Source organism: Ambystoma mexicanum, chromosome 3p (assembly GCF_040938575.1).
Source record: "Ambystoma mexicanum isolate Mex_15411 chromosome 3p, UKY_AmexF1_1, whole genome shotgun sequence".
NCBI classification, from domain to species: domain Eukaryota; kingdom Metazoa; phylum Chordata; class Amphibia; order Caudata; family Ambystomatidae; genus Ambystoma; species Ambystoma mexicanum.
Genome location: NC_090925.1, coordinates 1,123,819,703 through 1,123,832,005, shown reverse-complemented (window position 1 = coordinate 1,123,832,005; position 12,303 = coordinate 1,123,819,703). Strand labels below are relative to the sequence as shown.

Sequence of the window (12,303 nt, the reverse complement as noted above, 5' to 3'; positions counted from 1 at the left end):
GACTGCAGAGAGGTTCTTGCAAAGGCCAGGGCATCCTCAACTCTCAAGTGCTACGGACACAAATGGAAGAGGTTCTCTGTCTGGTGCCGAGCACAGAAGATTAACCCTCTGCGGATTACGGCCCCTCAAGTATTGCCGTACCTACTGTCTTTGGCCAAGGCTGGCCCATCTCACGCCTCCATCAAGGTACATCTGGCTGCCGTCTCACGTTACACCAGAACTACAGGACGGGCGTCCTTGTGGTCTCATCGTCTGGTGAAGGAATTTATGAAAGGACTGTTCCGATCATTCCCGCTGGTGAAGGCCCCTGCCCCGGCGTGGGAGCTCCACGTGGTACTAACTAGCCTCATGGGGGCCCCATTCGAGCCTATGCATTCAGTGCCGTTGAAGTTTCTGTCGTGGAAGACAGCATTCCTCGTGGCCATCACCTCTGCACGACGAGTGGGAGAGATCCAGGCCCTGTCTTGCAAGCCTCCATACTTGACTTTTCACGACACGAGGGTGGTGCTGAGGACGCACCCCTCGTTCATGCCCAAGGTGCCGTCGGACTTCCACCTCAACGAGCCCTTGGTGTTGCCAGTTTTCTTCCCGTCGCCTTCGTCGCCGGCTGAGAGGACTCTGCACTCGCTAGATGTGGCTAGAGCACTGAAGTTCTACGTGGACCGCACAAAGAGTTTCCGGAAGACATCACAGCTGTTTGTGAACTTTGGACCTGTGAATCAAGGGAAGGCTCTCTCGAAGACTTCCATTTCCAGATGGCTCTCCGGCTGCATCATGCACTGTCACCGGTTGGCAAACCGACCGCTGCCCGGCCGTCCGAGAGCCCATTCGACCAGAGCGATCGCTGCTACTACGGCGTTCCTGTCTGGTGTGCCCCTGCTCGACATCTGCAGGGCTGCTACGTGGAGGTCGACGCACACCTTCACGAGATTCTACTGCGTCGACCGGGATTCCAGGGAGGAGTCCAGAGTCGGCCAGGCAGTGCTGCGCAACCTGTTCGCCTAAGGTGAGCCTGGTGAGGAGGTAAGAGTTGCTTAATGTTGAGTTGTTGTATTGCTTGATATTGAGCCTTGTGCAACCTCCTGTGGTTGTGCATGTGTATACTGCTATGTATTCTTATATTTATGAGCATGTGAATCCATGCCAGACCCCATGCTGGAGAAGGAACAAGTTACTTACCTGTAACTGTTGTTCTCCAGCATGGGTCTGGCATGGATTCACATGCGAACCCTCCCGCCTACCCCTCTGCGGCTCTTCACTTGGTCATACTGCCACTTCACGTGCTACCAAATCTGAGGATGGCTGCCAGGGGAGGGGCTTAGGGAGAGGGCAGTCATTGGCTGGGGGCAGTATGACCCAGAGACCAGTGATTGGTTACTACTGAGAAAGACAGATCAGAAACGAAACTGATACTGATTTTTTCTATACCGAGGATTCCCGGCCTGACGACGGGGAATATTCATGAGCATGTGAATCCATGCCAGACCCATGCTGGAGAACAACAGTTACAGGTAAGTAACTTGTTCCTTACAGGAGGTAGGAGGTGACATATATGAATCAAAGGATTGTATCTGTTACTTGTACTCGTTTCTCAAGTTTCCCTTAGTTGCTATAGTATATCCAGGAATGTGTCCTGATATCACTGTAAATATCTTTTGTATCTGCTCAAGATGGGCTAAAAGACATTGCAGCAGAAAGAAACCCCCAAAACTCCCAGAGCGACATCTACAAGTATTGAGAATAAATTAAACTTATAGCCTAATTCTCAAAAGGAAGTTCTCACAGCACTTGTGGCATAATGTTACCAAATAATTGGGGTGATTGCAAAGTGACTAAATGTGGTGATCGCAAAGTGACTAAATATGCCTTTTAACTCCATTGCTGACATTAAAGGAAATCGCATAGCACAAACTTTGTGGAGAACATTTTTCTTTTCGCACTTTAGGCTGTGCATGTTAATACAAAGGATTGTTAATGAGCAAAGACAATCTAGTACAAATAGGAAAAGCTAAAGGCTTATGTACTCACAGGAGGGCAGGTTAAATTGCAGAAGCAGCAAAGAAATCCATAAGGGTTGCACATGCCAGTTTAGTGGGAGCAGTTGTATCCCCAAAACACTGTCCCCCATTTGTTTTACGTTAGAAGCCATTTTACACCTAAGCTGTAACCAGCCTGGTGGAAGTTATACCGCCTTTTATCATTTTTAGATGAACTCCTGTCCTGTGCATCTTGACATTTTTTACTGCGAGGTAGCTATTTTACTACAATGGTTTCATTTACGTCCTGTTTTTAGGGTGCACTGGATTTGTTTTCCCAACGAGAGGTAAATATTGAAATGTTTCTTTCTTGAAGTTTTGTAGTCTCTATTTTAACTTGTGGCTATTTTCTGTTTAGGGAAACCTTGGTGGAACTACGGGAAAAGGATATACCAGAGCTCAGAAATAAGCTACAAAACATAAATCGTGAGATTCAGCGTTTGAAGAACGAAGTTGAAGAACAAGAGACTCTGTTAGCCACTGTTATGTCTGAGGAGGAAAGTGCCAAAGCATGTTTACAGGATGTGGCGCTGATGGAGCGGTACTTGGTGAGTTTTTCTTGGAACTTCAGTAAGCATTCCAGGCATTTTTGGTTTTTGTGAAGCATGTTTTTTAATTGTATAAAATTTAGAGAATGCAGTACAAAGGAATGTATTACATTTGCTCTCAATATTAGCATTGTCCCTTATAAAATTCCACACCGTTTCACCAATCTGCACCAAATTTTGCACAGATACCCGTTAGGGCCCTCCGGTCCTTACTGGCTACTTGACATTTAAACACCCCACCACTTTCCCCGGATTTCAGCAAACATTTAAATGTGTTTGTGGCTTGCCGCCGAAGACATAAACCATGTTCACTGGGACGGAAACACAAAATGTATGAGAGGCGAATGGGCCTGAGAGGCAAAGGTAGCATTCCAGAAGTTTCCAAATGTTTGCCGCACCGGGTGACATTACTTTTTCAGAGGATTTTTGCAAGATGGATGGTGCCAGCAGATGAAGACGTAAACCATGTTCACCGTGAAGGGAAAGAAAAAAATGTTGTTTCTCAACCGGTCCCGACACAAGGAACAAAACTAAATTTCTCTATGGGAACTCAAAAAACATGTTTCAAGGTGCTAGGATGCACGATTTCCAAGATATTTGCACCACAACAAACTGCATCATGCCAGGGTAAGGCAGAACAGCGACCTACAGGATCATTCATTTTCAGAAATTAATGGGAGTGTTTTGTCTTTTAGGGGAGTTTTCCTAAAGTTCTACTTGTAGAAAGACTTTAGTAAACTATCCCAGTGGTTTGTAGATCCCCACCTCGAAGTATCAGTCTGCGCATGGGTGGTGTCACTTTCCAGATTCTCCCACCCCTCCATGTTGTCCTACATCTCAGAATAATTTTGTTATATCTCAGTGCTCTCTGTTTGATCAGCTGTCTTGTTTCTTATTCTCTATAAGAGTTGTCTTTAAATAACCACACTTCAATGGTTTAGTTTTAGTACTTTAGGGGCTCATTTTTGTTTGGACTTCTTTCTTTTAGCAGGTTGCTTCTCTTCAGACAGTCTAAATGACATAGACAACTCAACACATTTAATTCTGTCAGATGAAGCAAAGGCTGAAGATCTCGATTTTATTGGGCCCTCCTTGTTTTTATTCCTGATCTTAGGATGTTTCTTTTTTTCAGAGCATTTTCTGGGTTCTGTGGAGTGAATCATTCTAAATTCCCCAGAAACAGAGGGGCTCTTTGTGTCTTCCAGATCGATCTGGTTGTCCAGAGTTCTCCTCTGTATCATAGGTCTTCAATAAGAGACACTGTGTTGAATGTGGAGCTGAATAGAATATATCATCATGTTCTCCAGCATGGGGTCTGGCATTGATTCACATGCTCATGAATATTCCCCGTCGCCAGGCCGGGAATCCTCGGTATAGAAAAAATCAGTATCAGTTTCGTTTCTGATCTGTCTTTCTTAGCAGTAACCAATCACTGGTCTCTGGGTCATACTGCCTCCAGCCAATGACTGCCCTCTCCCTAAGCCCCGCCTCTGGCAGCCATTCTCAGATTTTTACCGCACATTCAAGTGTTGTGATTCCTCGTGCTGTAGCTCTCGAGCTTTTGCTGTGTTTTCACGCTTTTTCAGGAGATTTTTCTCATTTTTCGGTTAAATAGAGCTTCAAGCTCCACCGTTTCTACATCCGATCAACGGGGACCTGTTTCGGAGTTTTCTACGCCCCTTAAGGGTGAAGATTTCATCGAGTTAAACTTTTGGAGGATTCCAGAAGTTCCGAGGCCTACCCCAGACATGGCCCAGGAGAAAGGAAGCTCGGCGCCCGGGAAGCTGTTCAGGACCTGCCCTGGATGCCAGCTTCAGAATGTGTTCAAGCAGGACAAGCATTCATTATGCCTCTACTGTCTCCATGAGGACAAGACGCACGTGGAGAAGGACTGTGTGTTTTGTGGGAACATGTCGGAGGGGACCATGAAGGATCGCCACTTCTGTCTCGCCAACTGGCTGGAAGGGAAGAGCCCGTCGGGCGAGAAGAAGAAAAAGAAGTCCGAGCGGTCTTCTAAGTCCTGTGAGGGCACCCCGGCGACAGGGGCCCAACAAAAGGCCAAGCACCACGAGTCTGCGGGCACCAGGAGCGCCGAACGGTCGGGCTCCTTGGCTGCCAGGCAGGGCGCATCCTCCCCGCCGCCATCAACCACGAGCCAATGCTCTGGCTCGGCTAAGAGGAAGTCTGAGAACCCGGCGAAGCTTCTGCAGAGGCCCTGGTCGATCTCAAAGATTCAGGCAGAGGGGGAGCGAGGCTCGGACCCTCCCCCCCAAGGTGAAGGCCACAGGTGTACAGAAGATGACGATAGCCTTAATCCACCCTGCTAAGACCTTGATTGAGGATGTCGCAGCGGGCCTGGCTCAGCCTATGGAGGCTACGCCAGTGGAGGCGACCTCAGGATCCAGAGTCTCCCTGCCACCGCGGAGGGAGTCGTCTTTCAGGCCCATCGAGAAGACCACCACGAAGTCCCCGTTGGAAAAGGAGGGGGAGGGGCAGGTGGCCATCGTGGATATGGACACGACCTCTGAAGAAGAGCTCATCGAAGTCGTGGAGCAGGCCCAGCCCATCAGGAGGGATCCCGACGAGGGCGACGACAAGAGCGACGGTGTCGCCGACGAGGTTCCTCAAGAGCCCTCGCGTCCATCGTTTCCGCTGCCGCAGGACACTTCGGCGGCCATTTTGTCAGCGATTCAGTCCTTCTGCTCGGAGATAAGGACAAGGTTGACCCTCCCCCTGACAGAGGTACCTGAGCCAGACCCGACCGGGGAACCGGAGCCGGGACCTTCGGAAAGTCCACCGCATAAGAAGAGGAGGACGCATCCTCCGCCACCTCTGCGCCCTGCTCTGCCTTCCCCCCGGTCTACTACCCACGGGGATGATACAGGCACAGACACGGCTACGACAGGTACAGATGACGACGGAGGCGACGACGGGACGTGTCCCCAGTCGCCCCCTGCTCGGGCATCCCCGCCCGACGAGATTGGATCCTTCCATGCCATGATTTCCAGGGCATCCAAGCTCTGCCCCGAAGAGAAGAAGGAAGGGTTCCTTTACCAACGGCGCGAGGCTAAAAGGAAGACGGTCCTCGCCGTACGACTTCTTGATGACATCTGGGATGAGGGGCTAGCCCTCCTCAAGAACCCAACCACGGCGCCTGCAAAGAGGGACCGGTACGAGAAGAAGTACCGGGTCCCCGACGCTGCCCCCTTGTGCCTTCGGGCGCAACCTTCCCCGGATTCGGTCGTCTCAGTGGCGGCAAAGAAGAAAGCTGGGGGGGCATCGGCCTCGACATCAACTTCCCTGCCGGACGGCGAGGGCGGGAAGCTGGACACGATGGGACGACGGGTCATCTCATCCGCAGCGACGACTATCAAGGCGGCCAACGCCCTGGCTATCGTAGCCCACTACGACAGGGAGTTGTGGTTCAAAATCGCCCCTCTAGTTGGACTTCCTTCCGGACGCGAAGAGGGCTGAGGACCCTGAAATCTTACAGGAAGGTGAGATTGCTTCGGACCACGCCATCACGGTGGCAACGGACATCGCCGACACCGGTTTCCGTCAGTTGGGCAACAGCGTTTGCCTGAGACGACGAGGATGGCTCAAGGAGACGGATTTCCACCAGGACGTACAAACCAAAGTTTTGGACATGCCCTTCGACAGGAACAACCTGTTTGGGAAGGGGGTTGATGAGTGCCTTCAGGCTATCAAGACAGACACGGAGACTGCCCGGGCACTGGGAGTGCTCCAACAACGACGGCCGTCCTTTCGGAGCTCCGGAGGCAGACAAGGTGCCTCCAAGGGATCCAGCAGTGGCTCCTCGACGTATCGTCAAGCGGCAAGATCTTCGTCTCAGGAGGCCTACAGAGGACGCGGCAAGTCAGGTGGTGCCCGTCGTTGACAGGGAGGTCAAGGAGGTAAGGCGGCCTCCAAACAAGATTGAACCGACCGGGGGGGTCGGGCCCCCGCCGAAGCACCCCGGTGGGAGGCCGGCTGACGAGGTTCGCCAGCGTGTGGGAGTCCATCTCCACCGGCCGTTGGGTGCTGGATGCCCTGGCCCAACGGCATGCCCTCGAGTTCCGGAAGAAGTGCCCTCGAGTTCCACCCGTGGGCAGGAAGGAAAATCACGTCCCTTAACTACTGTTGTAAGGGCGATGCTCAAGAAAGATGCCATCGAGCTTGTCCCGAAGAGGCTTCGGGGCTCCGGAGTTTACTCAAGGTACTTCCTCGTAAAGAAGAAGACAGAAGGATGGCGTTCCATCCTGGACCTGCGACGACTGAACAAGTACATCAAGGCACAGAAGTTCCGGATGGTCACCCTCCAGCACGTGCTGGGACAGCTGGAGGAGGGTGATTTCCTGTCGTTGTTGGACTTGGAGGATGCGTACTTCCACACCCCCATTCTAAAAAGACACCGAAAGTTCCTCAGGTTCGTGGTACAAGGGCGGCACTACCAGTTCAAGGCCCTCCCGTTCGGATTGAAGTCGGCGCCCAGGGTGTTCACCAAGTGCCTCACACCGGTGGCGGCGCGGCTGCGCCTGCAGGGGATCCACGTCTACCCCTACCTGGAAGACTGGCTCATCCGGGCAAGGACAAGGGAGCTTGCCTTTCAGACCCCAGCTCACCAGATGACGGTGACGACGGATGCCTCCCTGGAAGGTTGGGGAGCGCACTCCGGAGATCTTCACGCGAGAGGCCTTTGGCTCCCGGAGGAGAAGTCACTCCACATCAACATCTTGGAGCTCCGCGCAGTGTTCTAGGCCCTCAGGTCTTTTCTTCTGTCCCTCAAGGGCAAGGTGGTGAGGATCTTCACCGACAACACCACCACGATGTTCTACATCCGGAAGCAGGGCGGAGCCAGATCCCCTGCCCTATCCAAGGAAACCCAGGATCTGTAGCATTGGGCCGTCGCCCAAGGGATGGTTCTGGTGCCTTTTCATCTTGCAGGAATAAAAAACACCATCGCCGACTCACTCAGCAGAGAGCTGCGCTCGTGCCACGAGTGGGAACTACGCCAGGATCAAGTGGATCGACTCTTCCGACGATGGGGCGAACCCCAGATCGATCTCTTCGCGACGGCGATGAACTCCAAGTGCCGGAGGTTTCCCCAGCAGGTTCCCCCAGCCGAGGAGCATGGGCGATGCTTTCTCGTTCCCCTGGGACGGCCTATTTCTTTATGCGTTCCGTTGCTGCTCCGGCTCATCAACCAGCTCAAGAGGTCCCGGTGCAGGATGATCCTCGTTGCGCCGGCGTGGCCGAGACAGATCTGGTTCCCGGACCTTCTGGACTTGTCAGCGTCCACACCAGTCAAGCTGCCGACGGACGCGGATCTTCTCTCCAGAGAAGGAGGCGCCATTCTTCATCACAACCCAGAGTCGCTGAACTTGCAGGCCTGGCTCCTGCAGCACTAGAGTTTGGAGGGTACGACATCCCAGCCGACTGCAGCGAGGTTCTTGCAAAGGCCAGGGCGTCCTCAACTCTCAAGTGCTACAGACATAAATGGAAGAGGTTCTCTGTCTGGTGCCGCGCACAGAAGATTAACCCTCTGCGGATTACGGCCCCTCAAGTATTGCTGTACCTACTGTCATTGGCCAAGGCTGGACTAGCTCACGCTTCCATCAAGATACATCTGGCCGCCATCTCACGATACACCAGAACTACGGGACGGGCGTCCTTGTGGTCTCATCGGCTGGTGAAGGAATTTATGAAAGGATTGTTCCGATCATTCTCGCCGGTGAAGGCCCTTGCCCCAGCGTGGGAGCTGAACGTGGTGCTGTCCAGGCTCATGGGGGGCCCCATTTGAGCCTATGCATTCGGCACCGTTGAAGTTTCTGTCATGGAAGACAGCTTTTCTCGTGGCCATCACCTCTGCACGACGAGAGATCCAGGCCCTATCTTGCAAGCCACCATACTTGACTTTTCACGACACAAGGGTGGTGCTGGGGACGCACTTCTCCTTCATGCCCAAGGTGCCGTCGGACTTCTACCTCAACGAACCCCTGGTGTTGCCAGTTTTCTTCCCGTCTGTCATGCCTGCCGGACATACCCCTGGACCAGGAACAACTTCTCCATACAAGATGAGTTACGCCCACAGAACCAGTAGACCTTTTTAATCAAAATGGAGGTTGTTAGATACATTGCCCGGAAAACGGCGTCTGCATTTTTCACGTCGTTAGTTTTCACGTGATTTAGGGCCGTCACGTGTATCACGGCAGTGCGTACATAAGCAGCGTGGAAACTCCATTCGCTGCTTCTGATTAAGTCAATTTTGGCGTTTGTAGCTGAACCTCGGACCTGCGTTCTTGCATTCCTGTCAGCAAACTTCTTTGGCCTAATTTGAGCTTGTTTTCTTCCACACGCTAATTCCTGGGTTGCGTGTATCTTGTTTGCGTGCCAAATCTACACGCGGACGCTGTCTGCAAGCACGGCTGTCCTGAGCTGCGTGAATCCTGTTCGCGTGCCAAATCTACACGCGGACGCTGTCTGCAAGCGCGGCTGTCCTGAGCTGCATAAATCCTGTTCGCGTGCCAAATCTACACGCGGACGCTGTCTGCAAGCGCGGCTGTCCTGAGCTGCGTGAATCCTGTTCGCGTGCCAAATCTACACGCGGACGCTGTCTGCAAGCGCGGCTGTCCTGAGCTGCGTGAATCCTGTTTGCGTGCCAAATCTACACGCGGACGCTGTCTGCAAGCGCGGCTGTCCTGAGTTGTGTGAATCCTGTTCGCGTGCCAAATCTTCACGCGGAAACGCTGTCTACAGGCGCGGCTGGCTTGGCTGCGTGTATGCTGTCGCGTGCAATCCTGTACGTGTTTTTCTGAACTTCTTCGAACTTTTGGTACCTGTGACAATCAACAGGTGAGATTCTTATTTTGTTCTTTGTGGGAAAGGAAGTATTTCATGAACTATTGGAAAGGGAATGTGCACAGTACATTGGATGCTACCCTGTGGTGCACCAACCCGGTATCTAGCGAGAGCCTCGTGCCGTTCGGGATAAGTCTCCCTTACTAATCTTCCCCTTCCTTTGTCGTTTGTTCAACTCTTGGAACTCTTCAAGATATTGTCCTGGAATTCTTCAGTTTAGCCTTAAGGTCAGTGTTTGGATTAATCCCAATTCTGTGTTTCTTAGTATTTAATTTGGGACAGTGTCTTATGATACTTATCTATTTTAGGCTACTTCCTGTACAATTCCCACGCCCTTTCCAGTGATCCATCTCTCTGCCTGTTTTATTCAGTTTGAGAGTTGTATCATTTGGAAGGTCTAATTTGACCTGCCTTCAATCAAGTTGTGTGAAGATAGGATCCGGGAAAGCCCTACCAAAGTGTATCCTTTTTTGGTTACTGTATCCTTTTCAGTTGATACTTTGGTGATTTTATGACACCGTCGCCTTCGTCGCCGGCTGAGAGGACTCTGCACTCGCTGGACGTAGCTAGAGCGTTGAAGTTCTACATGGACCGCACAAAGAGTTTTCGGAAGACATCACAGCTGTTTGTAAACTTTGGACCTGTGAATCAAGGGAAGGCTCTCTCGAAGGCTTCCATTTCCAGATGGCTCTCTGGCTGCATCATGCACTGTCACCGGTTGGCAAACCGACCGCTGCCCGGCCGTCCGAGAGCCCACTCGACCAGAGCGATCGCTGCTACCACGGCGTTCCTATCTAGTGTGCCCCTGCTCGACATCTGCAGGGCTGCGACGTGGAGGTTGACACACACCTTCACGAGATTCTACTGCGTCGATCGGGACTCCAGGGAGGAGTCCAGGGTCGGCCAAGCAGTGCTGCGCAACCTGCTCGCTTAAGGTGAGCTTAGTGAGGAGGTAAGAGATGCTTAATGTTGAGTTTTTTGTATTGCTTAATGTTGAGCCTGTTGCTACCTCCCGTGGTTGTGGATGTGTGTACTGCTATGTATTCTTTTATTCATGAGCATGTGAATCCATGCCAGACCCCATGCTGGAGAAGGAACAAGTTACTTACCTGTAACTGTTGTTCTCCAGCATGGGTGTGGCATGGATTCACATGCGAACCCTCGCGCCTACCCCTCTGCGGCTCTTCACTTGGTCATACTGCCACTTTATGTGCTACCAAATCTGAGGATGGCTTCCAGAGGCGGGGCTTAGGGAGAGGGCAGTCATTGGCTGGGGGCAGTATGACCCAGAGACAAGTGATTGGTTACTGCTAAGAAAGACAGATCAGAAACGAAACTGATACTGATTTTTTCTATGCCGAGGATTCCCAGCCTGACGACGGGGAATATTCATGAGCATGTGAATCCATGCCAGACCCATGCTGGAGGTAAGTAACTTGTTCCATATGTGACCTGTATGATAACTCGTGCAGTCATTTCTAAATAGGAAACATATGTTGCAACCTATCCATTAATTACAGGAGTTGAGGGTAATAAACAAAGATATTTCTTGAGATCCCACATACTGCACAAGAATCTAATTGGGCAAATATACACTTAGTTTCACCTATAATCGTGGAATTGATTCTTGCCTTTGAGCACATGTTTAGAGAAATGGGATATCAATTCACCAGAATCTTACCCCTGCAGGACAATAAGCAAACAAATAACAAGATAATAAAGAAGAAAAGCCTAAATCGGGAACGTGGAGATCCCTGATCGTATCAAGCTGATTTTTTTTAGGTTGAGAAGGGCAGATTCAGGATTTTGTTGTCTTCCAAGAATTTCTGAACTTGCAGGTAGGCTGCACGGTTCAGGATTTTTTGTAGAAAGGGGTGACCGTGGTGATTGGCCTGTAGTTGGAACAAATGGCTGGGTCTAGAGATTTCTTTCAGGAGATGGAGGACCATGCTTCTTTGAGGCTAACAGGAACAGTGCTTTTAGCAAAGGATGCGTTTATGAAGGCAGTGATGAGAGGGACTGGCAAGTGAGCGCAATCTTTGATGAGAGATGCAGGGCATATATCGCCGTTGCATTTTGACGGTTTCAAGCTTTTGATAAGTTGTAAGCCTTTGCTTTCTGAGATGTCTCTGAAGAACAATTGACTGGAGGAAGGAGGGGGGCGGAATGCAGCTGATGTCTAAGGTTAAGGGGTAATTGTTGAATTTAGCCTGTTGCACAAGGATTTTCATGTTTAGGGTGTCAATGTTGCATAAAAGTGCTACTTGGCTATCGGAGCACCACATTTCGTCTTTAGTGATGGTCGAAGGGGGTGGGGCAGGAGATTCAAGTTCTCTGAAAATGTTGAAAATGTCTTTGGCATCAGATTTAGCATTGCTTATTCTAACGTTGAATGAGTTAGACTTAGCTGAGATCATGGTGGATTTATAGAGTCTGGATATAATGGTAAATTCATTTTTCACAGTTTCGGTGGGATCTTTCAGCCATGTTAACTGGGCTTGTCGTTTCTGGTTGCACAGATCGGGGAGGCTGCGTGTAAATCAAAGAGTTGGTGTGTCTCACTGTTTTTGTTTTGTGAGAAGCTAGGGGGGCTATGGTGTTGTGGTTGTCAATCCAGTCTAGAGTACATCCTTTTCTGTGGGTGGGGTTGGTAATGCGTTGACAGAAGCCTAGGGTATCAAGGGCGTCATTGAGCGATGTTGCTTGAGGGTTATTGGGGGTCATGAAGGCCCAGGCTAAAGTCTCCTACAGAATGATTTTGGAGGAGGGTTTTATGTTGTCCTGAAGAATATGAAGTATGTTGGACTCAAAGTTGAGATGGTGGCTGGGTGGGCGATAGATGAGGTCTAGGGTGATGGTGC

General features: G+C 50.9%; 1 protein-coding gene across 5 annotated transcripts in view; it reads left to right on the top strand.

Annotated features, from left to right (window-relative positions):
* RAD50 (RAD50 double strand break repair protein) overlaps positions 1 to 12,303 on the top strand; it is a 1,278,308-nt gene that overhangs the window by 759,362 nt on the left and 506,643 nt on the right. For all 5 annotated transcript variants that reach the window (XM_069652502.1, XM_069652503.1, XM_069652505.1 and 2 more), the window contains one exon: positions 2,395 to 2,584. In XM_069652502.1, the coding sequence (XP_069508603.1) occupies positions 2,395 to 2,584 (190 nt within the window). The remainder of the gene's footprint in view (positions 1 to 2,394; positions 2,585 to 12,303) is intronic.